General features: G+C 41.4%; 1 protein-coding gene across 1 annotated transcript in view; it reads right to left on the reverse strand.

The window, feature by feature from the left end:
• The window catches only part of CC2D2A (coiled-coil and C2 domain containing 2A), a 319163-nt gene that overhangs the window by 39110 nt on the left and 258800 nt on the right, over positions 1–21253 (reverse strand). The window contains exon 31 of the mRNA XM_053704126.1: positions 20420–20533. Within this exon, the coding sequence (XP_053560101.1) occupies positions 20420–20533 (114 nt within the window). The remainder of the gene's footprint in view (positions 1–20419; positions 20534–21253) is intronic.

Consider the following 21253-nt stretch of genomic DNA (forward strand, 5'->3'; position numbering starts at 1 on the left):
ATCCGTGGACTCACCGTGTCATTAGAAAGATGAAATTCTAGGAGTTCTAATTCTACTCCAAAAGTAGCCCTTGGATTCACACCAATAAAGATATTTACACCATATCTTATGGTAAATCTTTCTAGTAACAGACTTGGGAGCCTGAATCATGGTCTCCATGACCGACTCAGAAAAACCATGCTTAGACAGGATTAAGCGTTCAATCTCCAAGCAGTCAGCTTCAGAGAAATGAGATTTGGATGAAGGAAGGGACCCTGAATCAGGAGGTCCTTCCTCAGAGGTAGTCTCCAAGGTGGCAGAGATGACATCGCCACTAGGTCTGCAAACCAGATCCTGCAAGGCTACGCAGGGGCTATTCGAATCACCAATGCCCTCTCCTTTTTTATACAAGCAGTGACTCGTGGAAGGAGAGCAAATGGAGAAAACAGGTATGCCAACCTGAAAACTCAAGGAACCGCCAGAGCATCTATCAGAACAGCCTGTGGATCTCTTGATCTTGAACCGTACCTTGGAAGCTTGGCGTTCTGACGGGACACCATCAGATCTAACTCCGGCACCCACCATTTGAGGACTAAGCTGGAAAAACACCTCCGGATGGAGTTCCCATTCCCCAGGATGAAAAGTCTGTCTGCTCAGAAAATCCGCTTCCCAGTTGTCCACTCCTGTAATGTGGATGGCAGATAGACAGCAATTGTGGGTCTCTGCCCACTGAAGAATCCGAGTAACCTCTTTCATGGCTAAGAAATTCCAAGTTCCTCCCTGGTGATTGATGTAAGCCACAGAGGTTATGTTGTCTGACTGGAACCTGATAAAATGGACTGTGGACAACTGACGTGAAGCCAATAGAGCATTGTAAATCGCCCTCAACTCCAAGATGTTGATGTGAAGAGCAGACTCCTCCCGAGTCCAAAGGCCCTGAGCTTTTAACGAGTTCCAGACTGCTCTCCAGCTCAGCAGGCTGGCGTCTGTGGTCACAATCACCCAGGAAGCTCTCTGAAAGCATGTGCCCTGAGACAGATGTTCCTGAGAAATCCACCACGGGAGATAATTCCTTGACAATTAATCTAACTCTATTCTGTGAGATAGATCCGTATGGTCGCCATTCCATTGTCTGAGCATGCACAACTGGAGAGCTCTCAAATGGAATCAAGCAAAAGGAATGATGTCCATGGAAGCCAACATCAGACCGATTACCTCCATACATTGAGCCACTGAAGGATGAAGCCTGAAGAGAGAGGTAAGAGGAAATTATTTTGTTTTTCCTGACCTCTGTCAGAAAAATCTTCATTAATAGAGAATCTATTATGGTCCCTAAGAACACTACTCTTGTAGTAGGGGAAAGGGAGCTTTTTTTTCCAGATTTACATTCCATTCGTGGGAACGAAGTAAAGACAACAATATCTCTGTGTGAGATTTAGCTTGTTGAAAAGATGGCGCCTGAACCAATATGTCGTCCAGGTAGGGGGTGCCACAGCAATTCCACAAGAACGGATCACTGCTAAATGAGCCCCCAGAAACTTTGAAAAAATTCTGGGAGTCGTGGCTAGGCCAAATGGAAGGGCCATGAACTGGAAATGTTTGTCCAGAAAGGCAAATCTCAGGAATCTGTGATGGTCCCTGTGAATAGGAACATGAAGATACGCATCCTTTAGGTCTATGGTTGTCATGAACTGACCCTCTTGTACTAAAGGAAGAATGGAGCGTATAGTTTCCATCTTGAAGGATGGAACATTGAGAAACTTGTTTAGACACTTCAAGTCTAGAATGGGACAGAAAATGTCCTCTTTTTTTGGAAACCACAAATAGGTTGGAGTAGAACCCGAGACCCTGTTCCTACACTGGAACTGGAACTATCACTCCCAGGGAGGAAAGATGTTGTATACATTTAACGAACGCCTCTCTCTTTATCTGGTCTGCAGATAGTTTTGAGAGAAGGAATCTGCCTCTGGGAGGAAAAGTCTTTAATTCCAATTTGTAACCCTGGGATACTATGTCCACAGTACAGGGATCTGGGACATCTTGTATCCAGGCTTGAGAGAACTGAGAAAGTCTGCCCCCACCTGATCCGATCCCGGATTGGGGGCAAATCCTTCATGCTGATTTGGAATCAGCTGTGGGTTTCTTTGATTGTTTCCCCTTGTTCCATGACTAATTGGGTTTCCAAGAAGACTTGGATTGTTCCTGCTTGGAAGAAGAAGGGGAAGGCTTTCCTCTGAAGTTAAGAAAGAAATGGGAAATTACTCTGATGTCCTTTATGCCTATTCTTTTTATCTTGAGGTAGAAAAGACCCTTTTCTCCAACATAGGTGTGTCCGGTCCACGGCGTCATCCTTACTTGTGGGATATTCTCTTCCCCAACAGGAAATGGCAAAGAGCCCAGCAAAGCTGGTCACATGATCCCTCCTAGGCTCCGCCTACCCCAGTCATTCTCTTTGCCGTTGTACAGGCAACATCTCCACGGAGATGGCTTAGAGTTTTTTAGTGTTTAACTGTAGTTTTTCATTATTCAATCAAGAGTTTGTTATTTTCAAATAGTGCTGGTACGTACTATTTACTCAGAAACAGAAAAGAGATGAAGAATTCTGTTTGTATGAGGAAAATGATTTTAGCAACCGTAACTAAAATCCATGGCTGTTCCACACAGGACTGTTGAGAGCAATTAACTTCAGTTGGGGGAACAGTTTGCAGTCCCTTGCTGCTTGAGGTATGACACATTCTAACAAGACGATGTAATGCTGGAAGCTGTCATTTTCCCTATGGGATCCGGTAAGCCATGTTTATTACGATTGTAAATAAGGGCTTCATAAGGGCTTATTTAAACTGTAGACTTTTTCTGGGCTAAATCGATTGATTATTAACACATATTTAGCCTTGAGGAATCATTTTATCTGGGTATTTTGATATAATAATATCGGCAGGCACTGTTTTAGACACCTTATTCTTTAGGGGCTTTCCCAAAGCATAGGCAGAGTCTCATTTTCGCGCCGGTGTTGCGCACTTGTTTTTGAGAGGCATGGCATGCAGTCGCATGTGAGAGGAGCTCTGATACTTATAAAAGACTTCTGAAGGCGTCATTTGGTATCGTATTCCCCTTTGGGTTTGGTTGGGTCTCAGCAAAGCAGATACCAGGGACTGTAAAGGGGTTTAAAGCTTTAAACGGCTCCGGTTCCGTTATTTTAAGGGTTAAAGCTTCCAAAATTGGTGTGCAATATTTTCAAGGCTTTAAGACGCTGTGGTGAAAATTTGGTGAATTTTGAACAATTCCTTCATGTTTTTTCGCAATTGCAGTAATAAAGTGTGTTCAGTTTAAAATTTAAAGTGACAGTAACGGTTTTATTTTAAAACGTTTTTTGTACTTTCTGATCAAGTTTATGCCTGTTTAACATGTCTGAACTACCAGATAGACTGTGTTCTGAATGTGGGGAAGCCAGAATTCCTATTCATTTAAATAAATGTGATTTATGTGATAATGACAATGATGCCCAAGATGATTCCTCAAGTGAGGGGAGTAAGCATGGTACTGCATCATTCCCTCCTTCGTCTACACGAGTCTTGCCCACTCAGGAGGCCCCTAGTACATCTAGCGCGCCAATACTCCTTACTATGCAACAATTAACGGCTGTAATGGATAATTCTGTCAAAAACATTTTAGCCAAAATGAACCCTTGTCAGCGTAAGCGTGGCTGCTCTGTTTTAGTTACTGAAGAGCATGACGACGCTGATATTAATATCTCTGAAGGGCCCCTAACCCAATCTGAGGGGGCCAGGGAGGTTTTGTCTGAGGGAGAAATTACTGATTTAGGGAACATTTCTCAGCAGGCTGAATCTGATGTGATTACATTTAAATTTAAATTGGAACATCTCCGCATTTTGCTTAAGGAGGTATTATCCACTCTGGATGATTGTGAAAATTTAGTCATCCCAGAGAAACTATGTAAAATGGACAAGTTCCTAGAGGTGCCGGGGCTCCCAGAAGCTTTTCCTATACCCAAGCGGGTGGCGGACATTGTTAATAAAGAATGGGAAAGGCCCGGTATTCCTTTCGTCCCTCCCCCCATATTTAAAAAATTGTTTCCTATGGTCGACCCCAGAAAGGACTTATGGCAGTCAGTCCCCAAGGTCGAGGGAGCGGTTTCTACTTTAAACAAACGCACCACTATTCCCATAGAGGATAGTTGTGCTTTCAAAGATCCTATGGATAAAAAATTAGAAGGTTTGCTTAAAAAGATGTTTGTTCAGCAGGGTTACCTTCTACAACCCATTTCATGCATTGTCCCTGTCACTACTGCCGCATATTTCTGGTTTGATGAACTGCTTAAGGTGCTCGATAGTGACTCTCCTCCTTATGAGGAGATTATGGACAGAATCAATGCTCTCAAATTGGCTAATTCTTTCACTCTAGACGCCTCTTTGCAATTGGCTAAGTTAGCGGCTAAGAACTCTGGGTTTGCTATTGTGGCGCGCAGAGCGCTTTGGTTGAAATCTTGGTCGGCCGATGCGTCTTCCAAGAACAAGCTACTAAACATTCCTTTCAAGGGGAAAACGTTGTTTGGTCCTGACTTGAAAGAGATTATCTCTGATATCACTGGGGGTAAAGGCCACGCCCTTCCTCAGGATCGGCCTTTCAAGGCAAAAAATAGACCTAATTTTCGTCCCTTTCGTAAAAACGGACCAGCCCAAGGTGCTACGTCCTCTAAGCAAGAGGGTAATACTGCTCAGGCCAAGCCAGCTTGGAGACCAATGCAAGGCTGGAACAAGGGAAAGCAGGCCAAGAAACCTGCCACTGCTACCAAGACAGCATGAAATATTGGCCCCCGATCCGGGACCGGATCTGGTGGGGGGCAGACTCTCTCTCTTCGCTCAGGCTTGGGCAAGAGATGTTCTGGATCCTTGGGCGCTAGAAATAGTCTCCCAGGGTTATCTTCTGGAATTCAAGGGACTTCCCCCAAGGGGGAGGTTCCACAGGTCGCAGTTGTCTTCAGACCACATAAAAAGACAGGCGTTCTTACATTGTGTAGAAGACCTGTTAAAAATGGGAGTGATTCATCCTGTTCCATTAAGAGAACAAGGGATGGGGTTCTACTCCAATCTGTTCATAGTTCCCAAAAAAGAGGGAACGTTCAGACCAATCCTAGATCTCAAGATCTTAAACAAATTTCTCAAGGTCCCATCGTTCAAGATGGAAACCATTCGAACTATCCTTCCTTCCATCCAGGAAGGTCAATTCATGACCACGGTGGATTTAAAGGATGCGTATCTACATATTCCTATCCACAAGGAACATCATCGGTTCCTAAGGTTTGCATTCCTGGACAAACATTACCAGTTCGTGGCGCTTCCTTTCGGATTAGCCACTGCTCCAAGGATTTTCACAAAGGTACTAGGGTCCCTTCTAGCGGTGCTAAGACCAAGGGGCATTGCAGTAGTACCTTACCTGGACGACATTCTGATTCAAGCGTCGTCCCTTCCTCAAGCAAAGGCTCACACGGACATTGTCCTGGCCTTTCTCAGATCTCACGGCTGGAAAGTGAACGTGGAAAAGAGTTCTCTATCCCCGTCAACAAGGGTTCCCTTCTTGGGAACAATTATAGACTCCTTAGAAATGAGGATCTTTCTAACAGAGGCCAGAAAAACAAAGCTTCTGGACTCTTGTCGGATACTTCATTCCGTTCCTCTTCCTTCCATAGCTCAGTGCATGGAAGTGATCGGGTTGATGGTGGCGGCGATGGACATAGTTCCTTTTGCACGCATTCATCTAAGACCATTACAACTGTGCATGCTCAGTCAGTGGAATGGGGACTATACAGACTTGTCTCCGAAGATACAAGTAAATCAGAGGACCAGAGACTCACTCCGTTGGTGGCTGTCCCTGGACAATCTGTCTCAAGGGATGATGTTCCACAGACCAGAGTGGGTCATTGTCACGACCGACGCCAGTCTGATAGGCTGGGGCGCGGTCTGGGGATCCCTGAAAGCTCAGGGTCTTTGGTCTCGGGAAGAATCTCTTCTACCGATAAATATTCTGGAACTGAGAGCGATATTCAATGCTCTCCAGGCCTGGCCCCAGCTTGCGAGGACCAGGTTCATACGGTTTCAATCAGACAACATGACGACTGTTGCGTACATCAACCATCAGGGGGGAACAAGGAGTTCCCTAGCGATGGAAGAAGTAACCAAAATTATTCTTTGGGCGGAGTCTCACTCCTGCCACCTGTCTGCTATCCACATCCCAGGAGTGGAAAATTGGGAAGCGGATTTTCTGAGTCGTCAGACATTGCATCCGGGGGAGTGGGAACTCCATCCGGAAATCTTTGCCCAAGTCACTCACCTGTGGGGCATTCCAGACATGGATCTGATGGCCTCTCGTCAGAACTTCAAAGTTCCTTGCTACGGGGCCAGATCCAGGGACCCCAAGGCGGCTCTAGTGGATGCACTAGTAGCACCTTGGACCTTCAAACTAGCTTATGTGTTCCCGCCATTTCCTCTCATCCCCAGGCTGATAGCCAGGATCAAGCAGGAGAGGGCGTCGGTGATCTTGATAGCTCCTGCGTGGCCACGCAGGACTTGGTATGCAGATCTGGTGAATATGTCATCGGCTCCACCTTGGAAGCTACCTTTGAGACGAGACCTTCTTGTTCAGGGTCCGTTCGAACATCCGAATCTGGTTTCACTCCAGCTGACTGCTTGGAGATTGAACGCTTGATTTTATCGAAGCGAGGATTCTCAGATTCTGTGATCGATACTCTTGTTCAGGCCAGAAAGCCTGTGACTAGAAAGATTTACCACAAAATTTGGAAAAAATATATCTGTTGGTGTGAATCTAAAGGATTCCCTTGGGACAAGGTTAAGATTCCTAGGATTCTATCCTTCCTTCAAGAAGGATTGGAAAAAGGATTATCTGCAAGTTCCCTGAAGGGACAGATTTCTGCCTTGTCGGTATTACTTCACAAAAAGCTGGCAGCTGTGCCAGATGTTCAAGCCTTTGTTCAGGCTCTGGTTAGAATCAAGCCTGTTTACAAACCTTTGACTCCTCCTTGGAGTCTCAATTTAGTTCTTTCAGTTCTTCAGGGGGTTCCGTTTGAACCCTTACATTCCGTTGATATTAAGTTATTATCTTGGAAAGTTTTGTTTTTAGTTGCGATTTCTTCTGCTAGAAGAGTCTCAGAATTATCTGCTCTGCAGTGTTCTCCTCCTTATCTGGTGTTCCATGCAGATAAGGTGGTTTTACGTACTAAACCTGGTTTTCTTCCAAAAGTTGTTTCTAACAAAAACATTAACCAGGAGATTATCGTACCTTCTCTGTGTCCAAAACCAGTTTCAAAGAAGGAACGTTTGTTGCACAATTTGGATGTTGTTCGCGCTCTAAAATTCTATTTAGATGCTACAAAGGATTTTAGACAAACATCTTCCTTGTTTGTTGTTTATTCAGGTAAAAGGAGAGGTCAAAAAGCAACTTCTACCTCTCTCTCTTTTTGGATTAAAAGCATCATCAGATTGGCTTACGAGACTGCCGGACGGCAGCCTCCCGAAAGAATCACAGCTCATTCCACTAGGGCTGTGGCTTCCACATGGGCCTTCAAGAACGAGGCTTCTGTTGATCAGATATGTAGGGCAGCGACTTGGTCTTCACTGCACACTTTTACCAAATTTTACAAGTTTGATACTTTTGCTTCTTCTGAGGCTATTTTTGGGAGAAAGGTTTTGCAAGCCGTGGTGCCTTCCATTTAGGTGACCTGATTTGCTCCCTCCCTTCATCCGTGTCCTAAAGCTTTGGTATTGGTTCCCACAAGTAAGGATGACGCCGTGGACCGGACACACCTATGTTGGAGAAAACAGAATTTATGTTTACCTGATAAATTTCTTTCTCCAACGGTGTGTCCGGTCCACGGCCCGCCCTGGTTTTTTTTTTTTAATCAGGTCTGATATTTTATTTTCTTTAACTACAGTCACCACGGTACCATATGGTTTCTCCTATGCAAATATTCCTCCTTAACGTCGGTCGAATGACTGGGGTAGGCGGAGCCTAGGAGGGATCATGTGACCAGCTTTGCTGGGCTCTTTGCCATTTCCTGTTGGGGAAGAGAATATCCCACAAGTAAGGATGACGCCGTGGACCGGACACACCGTTGGAGAAAGAAATTTATCAGGTAAACATAAATTCTGTTTTCCACCCGTAATATCACAGATTATTTCTGCCAAACCGGGTCCAAACAAGATTTTGCCCTTGTAAGGAATTGCCAGAAGCTTAACTTTAGAGGAAACGTCCGCAGACCAGGATTCCAACCATAATGCCCTGCAGGCTAGGACAGCGAAACTATAAGTTTTAGCTCCTAGTCTAACAACCTGTAAAATGGCATCTGCAATAAAGGAATTGGCCAATTTAAGAGCTTTAATCCTAGACCTGAATTTCATCCCAGGAAGTCTCTACTTGAAAAGAATCAGACAAGGCGTCAAACCAATAAGATGCCGCACTAGTCACGGTGGCAATACACACCACAGGTTGCTATTGGAGACCTTGATGAACATAAATCTTTTTCAAATAAGCCTCCAGCTTCTTGTCCATCGGATCCTTAAAAAAAGCAGCTATCCTCAATAGGAATAGTGGTTCTCTTAGCCAGAGTGGAAATGGCCCCTTCAACTTTGGGTACAGTATACCAAGGGACTTTAATGGAGTCGTTGACAGGAAATATTTTCTTAAAAATGGGAGACGGGGAAAAAGACACCCCTGGTTTCTTTTGCAAGATGTACCGAGTCCACAGCAGAGCTGTCTATATAGCCCCCCCTTAACTCCAGCCCCCAGTCATTCTCTTTGCCGGCTCTAAGCAGGAAGGGTAAAGTGAAAGAGGTGATAAACTGTTAATTTTTATTTTATCTTCAAGCAAGAGTTTGTTATTTTTAAATGGTACCGGTGTTGTACTATTTACTCTCAGGCAGGAGATAGATGAAGATTTCTGCCTGGAAGATGATGATCTTAGCATTTGTAACTAAGGTCCACTGCTGTTCCCACAGAAGCTGAGGAGTACAGGAAAACTTCAGTGTGAGGAACGGTTTCTTGCTATACAGCAATGAGGTATGTTCAGTCATTTTTTTCTGCAGGGACTGTGATAACTCAGAAAGGCTGACAGTATCCCCATGAGGGGAAGGGTAAGCAGTAATCCTAGTCTTAGAAGGGGCTTTACTAGCTTGCATAAAGGGCTTAATTTATGGACACTCAGTTTGAATAATATATAAGGCAAACGTTTGTGTGTTCTGGGAGTACTGTTTATATTTCTTTGGGACAACTGTATTGAGGGATACACTTGGCTTTTTTGGGGGTTTTATAACCCACATGGCTGTAAAAATGCTTGGTAGTTTGTTCTGATGGCCCTAGTAACATCGAGTGCGGTGGGCGGGGCCTAATTTCGTGCCTCAGTTGCGCAGTTATTTTATATAGACAAGCAGCAAGCTACAATACTGGAGGGTCCTGGTGAACTTCTGGGGCCTAATCGAAGCTTTATCCCCACATTATTGATCCCTAAGGGCAGGTAGGAGCCACAGCAGAGCTGTGGCAAGGTGCTGACAGGGGTTTTTACCGGATTTTGACACTTTGTCAATCCGGTTTGCATATTTGGGGGTTAATTTCTTCAATACTTGTGGTGCAATCTTACCAAAGTTTAGTGAGTCTACTACAAAAATTTCTGAAAATTTGAGTGAATTTTAAGCAGTTTTGCAGTTTGTGTATGCCTTTTTTTCTCTTAAAGGCACAGTACTGTTTTTGAAAATTGTTGTTTTTTCATTAAATAAAGTGTTTTCCAAGCTTGCTTGTCTCATTGCTAGCCTGTTCAACATGTCTGATATTGAGGAAACTCATTGTTCAATTTGTTTAGAAGCCATTGTGGAACCCCCTCTTAGAATGTGTCCCACTTGTACTTATATGTCTATAAATTGCAAACAGCATATTTTGACTTATAATAGTTTGGCACTGGATGATTCTCAGACAGAAGTTTTTGCCATCTAGTTCTCCCCAAGTGTCACAACCAGTAACGCCCGCACAAGCGACGTCAAGTACCTCTAGTGCGTCAAATTCTTTCACCTTGCAAGATATGGCCTCAGTTATGAATACTACCCTCACAGAGGTTTTATCTAAACTGCCTGGGTTGCAAGGGAAGCGCAGTAGCTCTGGGTTAAGAACGAATGTTGATCCTTCTGACGCTTTAGTAGCTGTATCCGATATACCCTCACAATGTTCAAAGGTAGGGATGAGGGATTTGCTATCTGAGGGAGAGATTTCAGATTCAGGAAAGATGTTCCCTCAGACAGATTCAGATATGACAGCATTTAAATTTAAGCTAGAACACCTCTGTTTATTGCTCAGGGAGGTTTTAGCGACTCTGGATGATTGTGACCCTATTGTAGTTCCAGAGAAATTGTGTAAAATGGACAAATTTTTAGAGGTTCCTGTTTACACTGATGTTTTTCCGGTCCCTAAGAGGATTTCAGACATTGTTACTAAGGAGTGGGATAGACCAGGTATTCTGTTCGCTCCCCCTCCTGTTTTTAAGAAGATGTTTCCCATATCTGACACCATGGCAGATAGTCCTTAAGGTGGAGGGAGCTATTTCTACTCTGGCTAAGCGTACAACTATACCTATCGAGGACAGTTGTGCTTTCAAAGATCCTATGGATAAAAATTAGCGGGTCTCCTAAAGAAAATTTTTGTTCATCAGGGTTTTCTTCTCCAGCCTATAGCGTGCATTGTTCCTGTAACCACTGCAGCTTCCTTTTGGTTTGAGGCTCTGGAACAGGCTGTTCAGGTGGAGACTTCACTAGATGATATTCTGGACAGAATTAGGGCTCTTAAGCTAGCTAATTCTTTCATTACAGACGCCGCTTTTCATCTAGCTAAGTTAGCGGCAAAGAATTCAGGTTTTGCCATTTTAGAGCATAGAGTGTTATGGCTTAAGTCCTGGTCGGCTGATGTGTCATCAAAATCTAAGCTTTTGGCCATCCCTTTCAAAGGTAAGACCCTATTCGGGCCTGAACTGAAGGAGATCATTTCAGACATCACTGGAGGGAAGGGTCATGCCCTCCCTCAGGATAAGTCAAATAAGATGAGGACCAAACAAAATAATTTTCGTTCCTTTCGAAACTTCAAGGGTGGTCCCGCTTCCTCTTCCCCTGCTGCAAAGCAAGAGGGGAACTTTGCTCAATCCAAGCCAGTCTGGAGACCTAACCAGGCTTGGAACAAGGGTAAACAGGCCAAGAAGCCTGCTGCTGCCACTAAGACAGCATGAAGGGGTAGCCCCCGATCCGGGACCGGATCTAGTAGGGGGCAGACTCTCTCTCTTTGCTCAGGCCTGGGCAAGAGATGTTCAGGACTCCTGGGCCGTAGAGATTGTAACCCAGGGGTATCTTCTAGATTTCAAGGATTCTCCTCCAAGGGGGAGATTCCATCTTTCTCAATTGTCTGTAAACCAGACAAAAAGAGAGGCGTTCTTATGCTGTGTAGAAGACCTTTTTACCATGGGAGTGATCTGCCCAGTTCCAAAAGCAGAACAGGGGCAAGGGTTCTACTCCAATCTGTTTGTTGTTCCCAAAAAAGAGGGAACCTTCAGACCAATTCTAGATCTCAAGATCCTAAACCAATTCCTAAAAGTTCCATCCTTCAAGATGGAGACCATTCGGACTATTGTACCAATGATCCAGGAGGGTCAATATATGACCACCGTGGACTTAAAGGATGTGTATCTACACATTCCTATCCACAAAGATCATCACCGGTTCCTCAGGTTTGCTTTTCTGGACAAGCATTACCAGTTTGTGGCTCTTCCCTTCGGGTTGGCCACAGCGCCAAGAGTCTTCACAAAGGTGCTAGGGTCCCTTCTGGCGGTCCTAAGGCCGCGGGGCATAGCAGTGGCGCCTTATCTAGATGACATCCTAATTCAAGCGTCAACTTTCCAACTAGCCAAGTCTCACATGGACTTAGTGTTGGCCTTTCTAAGATCTCATGGGTGGAAGGTGAACGTAAAAAAGAGTTCTCTTTTCCCTCTCACAAGAGTTTCATTTCTAGGGACTCTGATAGACTCGGTGGACATGAAAATATTTCTGACGAAGGTCAGGAAATCAAAGATTTTGACCACCTGCCGAGCTCTTCATTCCATTCCTCGGCCATCAGTGGCTCAGTGTATGTAGGTAATCTGTTTAATGGTAGCGGCGATGGACGTAGTTCCATATGCTCGCTTACATCGCAGACCACTGCAACTATGCATGCTCAATCAGTGGAATGGGGATTATGCAAATTTATCTCCTCAGATAAATCTGGATCAAGAGACCAGAGACTCTCTTCTTTGGTGGTTGTCACAGAATCATCTGTCCAAGGGAATGTGTTTCCGCAGGCCAGCGTGGATCATAGTGACGACGGACGCCAACCTATTGGGCTGGGGTGCAGTCTGGAATTCCCTGAAAGCACAGGGTTTGTGGACTCAGGAGGAGGCCCTCCTACCGATAAATATTCTGGAATTAAGAGTGATATTCAATGCTCTTCAGGCGTGGCCTCAGCTGGCTTTGGCCGGATTCATCAGATTTCAGTCGGACAACATCACGACTGTAGCTTATATCAATCATCAGGGGGGAACAAGGCGTTCCTTAGCGATGATAGAAGTTTCCAGGATAACCCGATGGGCAGAGATTCACTCTTGCCATCTATCAGTGATCTATATCCCAGGGGTAGAGAACTGGGAGGCAGATTTTCTAAGTCATCAGACTTTTCATCCGGGGGAGTGGGAGCTCCATCCAGAGGTGTTTGCTCAACTGGTTCAGCTATGGGGCACACCAGAATTGGATCTGATGGTGTCTCGTCAGAACGCCAAACTTCCTCATTACGGATCCAGGTCAAGGGATCCTCAGGCAGTACTGATAGATGCTCTAGCAGTACCCTAATCGTTCAACCTGGCTTATGTGTTTCCACCGTTCCCTCTCCTTCCACATCTGATTGCCAGAATCAAACAGGAGAGAGCTTCTGTGATTTTGATAGCACCTGCGTGGCCACGCAGGACTTGGTATGCAGACCTGGTGGACATGCCATCTCTGCCACCATGGACTCTGCCACTAAGACAGGACCTTCTGATTCAAGGTCCGTTCAAGCATCCAAATCTAATTTCTCTGCAACTGACTGCTTGGAGATTGATTGATTTTATCAAAGCGGGGTTTCTCTGAGTCGGTCATAGATACCTTGATTCAGGCTCGAAAGCCTGTCACCAGGAAAATCTATCATAAGATATGGCGTAAATATCTTTTTTGGTGCAAATCCAAAGGCTACTCATGGAGTAAGATCAGGATTCCTAGGATTTTGTCCTTTCTTCAAGAGGGATTGGAGAAAGGATTGTCAGCTAGTTCCTTAAAAGGACAGATATCTGCTTTGTCTATTCTATTGCACAAGCGTCTGGCTGATGTCCCAGACGTTAGGCTTGATTCTAACTAAAGCCTGACAAAAAGCCCGGTGTTTAAACCTGTTGCTCCGCCATGGAGTCTAAATTTAGTTCTTAAAGTTCTTCAGGGGGTTCCGTTTGAACCCATGCATTCCATAGATATTAAGTTTCTATCTTGGAAAGTTCTGTTTCTAGTTGCTATCTCTTCAGCTCAAAGAGTTTCTGAACTATCTGCATTACAATGTGACTTGCCTTATCTTGTTTTCCATGCTGATAAGGTGGTTTTGCGTACCAAACCTGGGTTCCTTCCTAAGGTTGTTACTAACAGGAATATCATTCAGGAGATTGTTGTTCCTTCTCTGTGTCCTAATCCTTCTTCTAAGAAGGAACGTTTATTGCACAACTTGGATGTGGGTTCGTGCTTTGAAGTTCTATTTGTAGGCAACCAAAGATTTTCATCAAACATCTTCTTTGTTTGTTGTCTATTCTCGAAAATGTAGGGGTTAAAAGGCTACGGCTACCTCTCTTTCCTCTTGGCTGAAAAGCATCATCCGTTTGGCTTACGAGACTGCTGGACAGCAGCCTCCTGAAAGAATTACTGCTCCCTCTACTAGAGCGGTGGCTTCCACATGGGCTTTTAAAAATTATGCTTCTGTTGAACAGATTTGTAAGGCTTCATACCTTTTCCAAATTTTATAAATTTGATACTTTTGCTTCTTCGGAGGCTATTTTTCAGAGAAAGGTTTTGCAAGCAGTGGTGCCTTCCGTTTAGGCTCCTGTCTTGTCCCTCCATTCATCCGTGTCCTATAGCTTTGGTATTGGTATCCCACAATTAAGGATGAAACCATGGACTCGGTACATCTTGCAAAAGAAAACAAAATTTATGCTTCCCTGATAAATTTCTTTCTTTTGCGATGTACCGAGTCCACGGCCCGCCCTGTCTATTCAAGACAGATAGTATTTTTTATTGAAAACTTCAGTCACCTCTGCACCTTATAGTTTCTCCTTTTTCTTCCTTGGCCTTCAGTCGAATGACTGGGGGGTGGAGTTAAGGGGGGAGCTATATAGGCAGCTCTGCTGTGGTGCTCTCTTTGCCGCTTCCTGTTAGGAAGGATAATATCCCACAAGTAAGGATGAAACTGTGGACTCGGTACATAGCAAAAGAAAGAAATTTATCAGGTAAGCATAAATTTTGTTTTCTCCCATTCCTGTGAGATAATCTCCCTAGCACGGTCTGGCACAGGAAAAACCTCTGAAGTGGAAGGTTCATCAAAGAAATTATTAAGTTTACTAGATTTCTTAGGAGTGACAACGACAGGGGTATCAGAGTCATCTAAAGTAGCTAAAACCTTGTTTAACAATACACAAAGGTTTTCAAGCTTTAATCTGTAGCATACCACCTCAGTCTCAGAAGAAGGAACTATACTGTCCAAATCTGAGATTTCACCCTCAGAAAGTCCCGATGTATCTTCCTCATCAGACTTATGAGAAAGGGAAACTTGGGAAGCAGAACTGAGGACAGGCACCTTACTTTCTGAATTTTTAGATTTTCTCTTGTGTTTTCACTGTAATCTGGGAATGGCAGCTAATGCCGCAGATACCGCTGAAGATACCTGGGCAGCAATTTCTGCTTTTAAATAAACTCCACAAGCAGTTATAGAGGAATCGCAGGGCACTGCATGTGACACAATTGAGGCTTGGGACGTAGCAGGAAAAAGATGAGGTATTATTTTAACAGCATCATCCTAAGAGACATTAGGCTCAAAAAATGTACCTTTATTTTGCAAGGTTTTCTTGACACATGAAGAACAAAATTGCATAGGAGCTGCAATTTGTGCATCTAAACATAATAAGCATGAATTCATGAGAGCAGGCTATTGCTCCATATCAGATATGTTGTGAAACAGTAAACTTGTGCAGATAAGTTTCAAAGATTTTAATATTCAATTAAAATAAGCTAAGGAAAAAATACACTTTAAATTTTATCCCAAATTAGGATCGACCCCCACCTAAAATTATGCGAGAAAAGTTAAGAAAAAACATTTAATAAACATCAAATAAACTTCTAAAATACCCCTCAGGCAACTCCACACCTCAATTACTGAGGTGCCTTTCCGCTACCAATTAAGACCAGATCACCCAGAAATGGAGAAAAACAACTTTTTCCTCAGAAACATTATGAAGTAAAGCCGGTCATGTCACCGCAACTGCTGAGCTGAAATTACTGCTCCTACATAGAGAGGCACTAAAAATAGCTTCCTGGTACACTGAGTCCCAAAAATAACCGTTTTTTTTTAAACCGGACAGTTTAAAATGTTGCATTGTTTTATTTTAAAGCAAAGGGGAAATGAATAAGCTGCTGAAATAGAAAATTCAGCCTTACTTTCTGTTCAAACTTGAATTGTTTTATCAAGTAAATATGTGTCAGAAAATAAAGCCTAATAAAAACATTTTACCCTTTCTTTTTTAAAAGAGTTTAAATGTTAGTGTCACACATGCTACAGTGCCTGCTTCATGACCCAGTGTAACCCATACAACAGGATTATCTATGTTCCAATAAAAAAGCAGTGTCTTTTAATTTGTTAAGTGCATGGTCTCTCCAACTGGAAGAAAAGGCACTTACCTGCTCCGCTGTCCGGCATGTAGACAGTTACAAGGTATGAGAAGACACAGTTCTTCACAGAGACCTCTGAAAAAGAAAGAACAGAGTAGCCAACTCTGGTTTCTAAACTAGGGCAGCAAATGTTAGGAAAATACAGTAAGTACCTCTTTTCCGCTACCAATTAAGACCAGATTAAGACCAGATCACCCAGAAATGGAGAAAAACAACTTTTTCCTCAGAAACATTATGAAGTAAAGCAGGTCATGTGACCGCAACTGCTGAGCTGAAATTACTGCTCCTACATAGAGAGGCACTAAAAATAGCTTCCTGGTACACTGAGTCCCAAAAATAACCGTTTTTTCAAACCGGACAGTTTAAAATGTTGCATTGTTTTATTTTAAAGCAAAGGGGAAATGAATAAGCTGCTGAAATAGAAAATTCAGCCTTACTTTCTGTTCAAACTTGAATTGTTTTATCAAGTAAATATGTGTCAGAAAATAAAGCCTAATAAAAACATTTTACCCTTTCTTTTTAAAAGAGTTTAAATGTTAGTGTCACACATGCTACAGTGCCTGCTTCATGACCCAGTGTAACCCATACAACAGGATTATCTATGTTCCAATAAAAAAGCAGTGTCTTTTAATTTGTTAAGTGCATGGTCTCCCCAACTGGAAGAAAAGGCACTTACCTGCTCCGCTGTCCGGCATGTAGACAGTTACAAGGTATGAGAAGACACAGTTCTTCACAGAGACCTCTGAAAAAGAAAGAACAGAGTAGCCAACTCTGGTTTCTAAACTAGGGCAGCAATTGTTAGGAAAATACAGTAAGTACCTCTTTACAAGTTCCTAACTGCTTTAAAGCCACCACTACCCGACTGCAAGGAGTGACGTGGAATACGGCTATACCACAAAACTTGCTTGTAGATGAAAACAAAATTGAAATCAAAATTTTTCTTCAGACAGCTAAACGTCACCTTCTCCATGCACCTAAGGCAAAGAGAATGACTGGGGGTTGTGGGTTGGGGAGTGATGCTTGGCAGTTTGGCTGTGGTGCTCTTTGCCTCCTCCTGCTGGCCAGGAGTGATATTCCCAACAGTAATTACTCAAGCCGTGGACTCACCATATCTTAGGAAAGAAATATGAATATTTCACATTTCAATGTTCTTCACATAGCAAAATATGTTCTATTTATTCATAAATACAATATATATATATATATATATATATATATATATATATATAAGACTTTTTGCACAAATATACCTATATATACACACATATATGAATAACTATTTAAAAATACTTAGAACTTATTCTGCTAACATAAAAACATAGTTAAAACCTTTATTAAATATGAATATTGCATACATATGCTTTTTCATGTTTTTATCTACTTAACTGCCAAGGGCTCCAATGCACTTATATATATGTATACATATGTATTTATGTTTGTGTGTGTGTATATATATATATACATATATATATATCTGTAAATACATATACAGTATACACATATAAATACATATGTACATGAATATAGACATTTATATATACATACATATACATTTTTAGAGATGTTTATGTATGTATCTCTATTTTATGTTGAAATGTTTTTTATTAAAGTTTTCCATTTAAATGTATCTCTATTTTAAAGCCCTTTGCCTGCCTTTTTTTTCTATCACCTAAGACACCTCATATCTTTGAGCCCTTATAACTTTTTTTGTGCAATATTTTATTTTATTTTTTATTAGATGGTGTTAATATGAGTGCAACTGTACATTGTAATGTATTTTTGATGTGTTTTGTGACACCAGAGCTCTGAGGGCGTGCTAACTTGACGAGCGTAAACTTGAATTGTGCTCAAGCGATCGCGTTTACTTTCAACTTGTAATACCAGCGCAATTTACCCTGTGTGCAAACGCGCAAACCCAATATATTAGCGCTCCATTCATAATCTGGCCTGTAATCAGTTTGCTTTTTTTAACCGATTCCATGAGAAATACAGTTTTTGAGATGTTTTCATTTAGTGTTTAACGGTGCCATTTGCTGACATTAACAAGATTTACTAATTTTATTGTTGAATGTCATCTTGGTGGCGATACGTAAATAAGGTTTAGGTTTTAGATTTATTGATTCTTATATTCCCTAAACTGAAACATAAATTCTTGGGGATTTTCTAGTAATAGTTACACAATTTGTTATACAAAACAATACATGCAAGAAACACCTTTCTGCTGTTTAAAAAACAAAACAAAACAAAAACAAAACCCTTGGGAATTGATAGATGTTCAATCAATGCTACAGTCTTGTAATTTTATACAGACATCAATCAATGCTACAGTCTTGTAATTTTATACAGACATCAATCAATGCTACAGTCTTGTAATTTTATACAGACATCAATCAATGCTACAGTCTTGTAATTTTATACAGACAACTGTTTTTAAGGAGTTACACCAGTAAGGCTGAAAGTGTAAAGGATCCAACATCACAATACAAAATTCCAAACTTTTTGAGAACCTGATGCTAAAAATTCTGAATCCCACCACTATGCAATTACCTTCTCCACTTTCACTTTTCCTCTGCAATCTCACCCTCTGCCCCGTTTACCCTCTCAGAAGTAATAGTCTAAGCACTAATGGGGTCCCTACAGCCCTAGAGGAGTAACACATCCTTGCACTTTCATAACTTTATAATATCCCTAGATAATAGTTTTAGCACATAGCCCAAAGTGTGTGTTTGTAAGTGCTGCAATAGGAATGTACATTCTGCAAATACAATGTGCCAACTTTGCTGCTTACAACCTGCCAACAGACTTCAGACTCAACATTCACAAACTAACTTTCACTCGCCACCATTAAATTTCCACTCGCCAATGTCTAGTGGAAATTTTGAGCCCTGTATGTGTGTGTGTGTGTGTATATATATATATATATATATATATATAAACCCTGGTAAGTATTTTATCTCCCTTGATTTTGGAAATTCGGGGTTAGGTGTAAATAATAAATGTACAGTATGTAATCAGGTCAAGCAATTTTGCAGCAATGTTTTTGCTTGTAAAGGGGTTTCCAAATCACTTGCTTGTGCTTTTTCAAGGGTCACCTTTATCTTTTTAACTCCTTCCCAACGTGTCTGCCTTACATGTCTAGCATTTAGTGTAGGGTGCTTGTGCACAACTGCAATACAGGTAAGTATACTGGCTTATGTTATGTTGCCCTTTATATGAATTTATTTTAAACACGTCCTGATTAAGACTATGGATGAAATATTCATTATTTGAATGAGATGCATATATCTTGTTAAAATGTACTGCACTGCAATAGTTTTTAAAGGTTACTCAATCACTGAGACAAAGATTTTAATATTCCATGATCATTATCTCAGAGCACTGTTACGCACAGTGAGAAAGTTCACAAGGTAAGGATCCCATGCACGTAACACAGAACTTCCTTTCCTGTTTTGTACATGTTTGGCAGATTCCCTAAACTGGCGTTAATATCATAAAGCTGGGTATGCAGGTACAGTAGTAAAGATCTGTATATCCCAGACATTCAATAGCTCTATATTTTAGAGATCCATAGTCAACATATTAAGACAAGAATTGAGCGCTGCGAAATCTGTTGGCGCTCTACAAATAACCGATAATAATAAAGCACTCAAAACCTTAAATGAATATGAAACCCAAAAAATTAATTTTGTGATTCAGACAGAGCATAACATTTTAACAAAGTTTCTAATTTACTTCTATTATCAAATTTGCTTTGTAGACATCTAGAACACTACATGGCAGGGAATTGTGCTGCAATCTAGTGCTCTTACAGATGGAGAACATTCTTGCAAACATGCTGCCATATAGTGCTCCACTAATGGGCTGGCTCCTGAGCTTACACCCATGCTTTCCAACAAAAGATACCAAAAACAACAAAGAAAAAATCATAATAAAAGTAAATTAGAAAATTGTTTAAAATCACATGCTCTGAATAATGAAACAAAAAAAAATTGGGTTTCACATCCCATTAAAGAGACAGTGAAGTAAAAATGTAATTTTCATGATTGAGATAGAGCATGCAACTTTAAATAAGTTAACATTTGGAAAGTGCATATTTATTTTGAAATACAGACAGTTCCCTCCCAACCACAGTTTCATAAACTTAGTTACATATTGTTCAGACCATTCTGGACATAGTGTGCATCAGTTTTAATACAAAACAGAGTACAACCCTGAAGAAGGTAAACAAAGTCTGGAATAAAGGTTTTGAGGCCTAAGATCACTAATATTGCAAGGAAGTATAACATGAAAAATAATTAACTTCCAATGCGCGTCTGCAGAAGCAGGAATTCAGTAAAACAAATATTGTATTGTGCAAACTGCACAGGATTTAATACTGGTTATGAAGAGCAGGACATTACCTCAGGGATTGCATTTCCTATTATAAGCCAAGCCTTTTTCCCCATTGCCAAAAAATAATTGCACAACAGGACAGCGTGTTCTTCTTCATCTCCGGCCAACAGGTCAAGAAATTGCTGAAAAACAACAGGAAAAGTATTAATGCTAAAGTCAGCTACTTGTTTACCAGTTACTAGTGTCCTGGTTCAAACAAATCTCTTTCTAGATAGCTGAAAACTGTAGGTCAATAAAATAAATGATGTATAGTAAGTATAACTATATCATAGAAAGGGGTGGAAAATATTATTATAGGTTACCAGTTAGAAGAGAGAAATGAATAGTTTACTTAAAGGTAATTAAAAGCAAACTTTATTATTTGTGTGTTGCATTGTTTTTACCACAGACTAGTGGAAAATTCCAGCCCACACACAAAATTGTTTAATCAAACTGCTTGAGAATGGAAAAGATTTGGATCTCGGAACAGTTTGTATTTCAGAATCCTTCTATATTTGCATCTATAAAATGGGGCAGCTTGGAGAAGGGTAAAACAATATTTAATATTTTGTAATTTCTGCAACATTTACGTGTCATAATAGAGCTTATACGTGCACCCTAATATGATATATAATATCATTGTAATACTTCTGTATACACAGTTCCCTCAGAAAGTGCAGTACTGTAATCACAAAGGTAATAGTTGTATAATTAGCATTTTATAACACCAAAAAAAAAAAAAATAGATGCAGGCAGAGATGATTGTGATTTACTGATGGGAAAATGGTACTTTTTTTTATAATTGTATTGTTAGAAAGAGAGAAATGAAACTCTAGAAAGCGGATTATAGGATAGTAGATATA

Source organism: Bombina bombina, chromosome 2 (assembly GCF_027579735.1).
Source record: "Bombina bombina isolate aBomBom1 chromosome 2, aBomBom1.pri, whole genome shotgun sequence".
Taxonomy (NCBI): Eukaryota; Metazoa; Chordata; class Amphibia; order Anura; family Bombinatoridae; genus Bombina; species Bombina bombina.